Source organism: Dromaius novaehollandiae, chromosome 4, assembly GCF_036370855.1.
Source record: "Dromaius novaehollandiae isolate bDroNov1 chromosome 4, bDroNov1.hap1, whole genome shotgun sequence".
NCBI classification, from domain to species: Eukaryota; Metazoa; Chordata; class Aves; order Casuariiformes; family Dromaiidae; genus Dromaius; species Dromaius novaehollandiae.
In genome coordinates this window covers 55402701-55407172 of record NC_088101.1, presented here as the reverse complement: position 1 = coordinate 55407172, position 4472 = coordinate 55402701, and the positions used below count along the sequence as shown (strand labels likewise).

General features: G+C 37.7%; 1 protein-coding gene across 3 annotated transcripts in view; it reads right to left on the bottom strand.

Annotated features, from left to right (window-relative positions):
• Positions 1-4472, bottom strand: part of MTMR7 (myotubularin related protein 7) — a 50485-nt gene that overhangs the window by 3120 nt on the left and 42893 nt on the right. For all 3 annotated transcript variants that reach the window (XM_064511095.1, XM_026104566.2, XM_026104567.2), the window contains 2 exons: positions 3746-3946; positions 2590-2730 (listed from right to left, as the gene is read on the bottom strand). In XM_064511095.1, the coding sequence (XP_064367165.1) occupies positions 2590-2730; positions 3746-3946 (342 nt within the window). The remainder of the gene's footprint in view (positions 1-2589; positions 2731-3745; positions 3947-4472) is intronic.

The following is a 4472-nucleotide window of genomic DNA, read 5'->3' as shown; positions in this document are numbered from 1 at the left end:
CTGGAAGTGGTGGAAAGGTCAGCAATGGTGATGTGGCTTCAGAAGACTTAAATACACGCGTTCTTCAGATGTGCTAGCCTAAACAAATGGTCACCTGCCCAGTTGCCCATGATTGGCGTGCGCACAAGTTCTACAAGTTCACCGAAATTTGGTAAATTTGGTAAGATTCATAGTTCATTTGTGCTGGGTCAGTCCTGAAGATTTAAATCTGTGGCCATACACAGCTTGAACCAATTCTAATACAGAATGGAAAGCAAGATTATTGTACCTTTGATTTAGTCACATAGCTGCGGGTGGTTCACTGATTCAGTGGTATAGCTTGTCAGAAGAACTACATGTATCCTCAAAAAATATTGCAGATTCTTCCTATATTTTTTTTTACTACGGTGCATGTGCCACACAGCAAAGGTAGCTATACAATAGCTGAGGTTAAAGCCAGTTTTTTGTAATCCCAATTCTCAATAATTGCCTTAAGTCCCACAAAACTGATTTTGAAATGCTGTATGCTTGTTTTTTCTCTGGGAGAGTGGGGTTGGCTACTTATCAGGGTGCTTTTCTTCCCCCTATAAGGAAGGATTAAAAATGAGGAGTTCTTAAAAAAAAAAAAAAGTATGATGTCCTGTTCTCTTAAAATTTACACTGAAATTTTAAACATGAATTGTGTGTCTAAAAAAAAAAATTGGAAAGATTTTTTTTTTAGTGGCCTATATGAAAAATGTTAGTGTTAATCCTGTTGATAACCTAAAAATCAATGGTGTTGTAGCTATTAAATCCATGCTTGCTACATGCTTATTTTGGGATGTGTTCACAGGCAGTTGTGTCAGTGGTCCACAGTGGACCTGATTCACTTAAGTGGTAAAAAAGCATTTTATTATTTCTTCTCCCTGTTTGTAACTGTAGCACTTTCTGTTGAGGTTTGCCAAACAATACAACAGTTAAGTGAAGTTGGTGAATGAGGCTAACATTCACCTACAGACCAAAGACCTTATTTCAGAAAAATACATACATACATGCTTTCATCTCTCTGAAGTAAATGAGATGCTTAAGGGGAAAAAAAAAAAAAAAAAAAAAAAAAAAAAAAAAGGTTAACTAGTTCCCTTAAAAAGAGATGTATTCAAGTGCTTTTCAGAATTGGGGATTTAGCATATGGTTTTAATGGAGAAGCCTTTTTTGGTAAGTGTTACCCAGCTGCTGCAGACTGAACTGCAATTTATTGAAAATAGTAGCCCATAGCAAAAGAAAACACGGGCCTATGGAAACTGTGAGAAGCATATATGTTGAGAAGTTGTTCTTTCTATTTGCCGCTGGGCAAAGGCGTCCATCTTTCTCTTCCTATAGAATTAGCTGACAAACTCTTAGATAAACAGTTAAGCTGATTTTTCATTTTCAGGAGAAGAGGGCTCAAACTGCAGGTCCATAGCTTGTTCTCTTGATTTTCCCATCTTCTGTTTTCCTCACGGTATGTGGCCAGAACCTCACTTTGGGTATGTAAATGATTCATCAAACAGGTTAAGTAACGGATAGACCTACCTTCAGGGTGCAGCTGTCTAGCCAAGTAGCTGACAGAGATATTTTAGGTGAGTCTGCATGCTCCTTGGTGGCTTACTACTCCTCTGCCAATCCTATGCTATTTAAGTCACATTCCCCCCCCCGCCCCCAAGTTTATTATCAGACAGCTCATGCTTGGAAATCCTTACTCACTCACATAATTCCATTAAAATCAACAGGATTATTCATCCCAGGGAGGATCTGCAATATCAATACTGTCTTCTGTAAATCTCACTCTACTAAAGCATACAATTAATAACTTATTTTAAAATTGTTTTAAACTAGATGTGACCTGGAACAGCAGACGTGAAAGAATTCAATCTGTCATTTAGGATATTTGTTGACTTTTTGAACAGGTGCTTTTATTTGCAATAGGAAAACAATTTATTTAAAATTTATTTAAATTTTAGTTTTCATGAATTTCTAGACAAGCTCTGTTTCAGTTTAAGATTAATGGCACAATTAATTATTCAAGTCAGAATGTTAATATCAACATTTCTAAAATTGTTAGGTTTTGTTAAATCTTGAAAACACTTAAATATCAAGCAAAACTTACTGTGTACACCTTGAACTATAATAACAAGGTGGAGAAAGTATCTGCTTTTTGTTTTATTAAACACTTCTATTTTTAATGAAACTATATGATTTCTTGAAACTCCCTTTTTTAGTTTTGACACTGATTGGTCCAAATAGTCATCACAAAATCTCAAATGGGGGAGGTTTAAGCAACTTTAAATTTAGAAGCCACAGATGAGAACAGAATTGAAAGAGCCATTTGTCAGTGGAAGTAGTAACCTGAAATTAGGACACGCAACTATCAATATAGCTTTAATCTTAAGCTTCTTTTGGGACTAATACTTTGTAGTGGAGTGGTATGTTGGCTGAGTACTTACTAGCAGGCAGGGAACTGACCTGTTGTATCTGATCCTAAATTCACCTATGTATAAGCTATATTCTGGAATGAGAAATACTTAACTACAAACACGTTATGTTCTGTACTAACACATCCTACAATTTCCAATGACAAGGGGTATTACCTACTTGTACAAGAAGTTGCATGAAGCTATCTGTGGATGCAGGGTCGCTTGAGTTTGACTGTGGTCCGATCTGTACAAAGGATTGAGGTAATCTGCACGATTTTTCCACAAGTGAGCCCACAGCGAATATGTTCGTTCTTGAATTCTGAAAAATTGCATATAAGTAAAGTGTACAGATATCTCTGCTGCAGTTCAGGTATAGTTAGAGCTTGGATGAGACATTCTAGTGCTCTACGCTGCTCATTTGCAATCAGCTTTATGCTTTCTTAATACAATTACACTTGAGTTGTAAGTATAGGCAAAAAGAGATGGACAGCGGCAGTGATGCTGCTCCGCATTTGAGCAGTGATAGGAACCAAATGGCAACAGCAAACAGTAACTGTCACTCTCCTCTTATCACTGCTGCTGCCATGATCAGGATGAGAGAGAAAAGCAGGGGGTATCAGGACATAACTGAGGAACCAGAGCCCCAGGAAGCAGATACAAGGAGCAGAATATGAACACCAGCTCTACCAGGAATTATATTATTGTCCCCGTTTGGAAGTGAGGAGAGGTAAATTGATACATAATTGCTTTTGGGAAGGCCTGGAACCTATTGCAGAACAACTCAGTTTTCTAAATACCTAGTAAAAGGTATAAGAACAGTCAGGCAAACAGCAGGAGAGCCTGCTGACTCAGCCCTGTGGAGGGTTATCAGACAAAAAGGATGTTCGTAAGAAAGTATCTGAGAGGACAGGACTGAAGCGTTGGCTGGGAAGTAGAGGGGACAGCAGTGACGCTCCAACTGAGAATGAGAACTTAAGTAGGGTTATATCATCTTCCCCTTTTTAGTTCTACATTGACAGTTTGCCTTATATGCTGTTGATGCTCTAAGAATGCTAGGGCCACTTGGCTAAAGATCTAATACTCTTGTCAGTTTTCATTAATCCATCATTCACACACTGTGGATTATACTCACAGCTGTGGCAGGCTGAGGAGGATCAATATTTTTTAGGTATTAATCTGTGTCACCAGAAGAAGGTGGCTGAGAATTCTACACTGCGCCTTGTGCCTTACAAAAGCACATCTGTAAACTGGCAAACATCTCAACCTTTGCTACAGTAACACCCCACCCACAGACCCCACACTTAAATTTGCTATTAAAGAAAGGGCTCTCATACTTAAGCTCTCGTCGCTCCTTCTGGCTGTTACACAGGAAATTACCAAACTGGCAAGAATAGATATGATGTTGTACATGGATCAGGAATCTTTCATTGAATTCAAAGGCACAAGGAAACTGTTCCATTAGCTGCCAAACACACTCTATGAACTGGTCAATAACAGGAGATATCTCCTTTGGATCTCCGTCTAGGTTGCCATACCTAAAACGAGACAAGATACATTCAGTTATAACCTAAAATCCTCTAGGAAGACTGTATAATGCTAATGAAAAAGAAAAAACCTTACTTCAGTGTACAAGTTATATCGTAGGTATTCATTTCTAAAATCTCAATTACTGGTTTATTTTTACTTACAAAAATCAAGCAAGACTGGAAGTCTCTATTCGTGCAGTAGAATGAAACCAGAATTTAATAACAAAAAAACCTTCTTACATACATCTTCTTACCTTACAGCAAATAACAGCTGGCTGCTGAATAGCCATGTAGTAATGCTATTAATATAAAGTTATGCCACAGTAACAGAAGTAATTGTAAGAATGACTGTAATGGCTTTAAACAAGCTATCTTAGACATTCTTTCAAAGTCAGACCATTGCTAAAAACCAGAAAACTGAGCAGGAGAGGAACAGAATAACTTTGGCAGAAAACAGTTTAAAGCTGCCCTCTCTTGGTGAAACTTCTACAAAGTGGGAAATTTTTTTACACCCTACTGTATTTGTCAAGTAAAC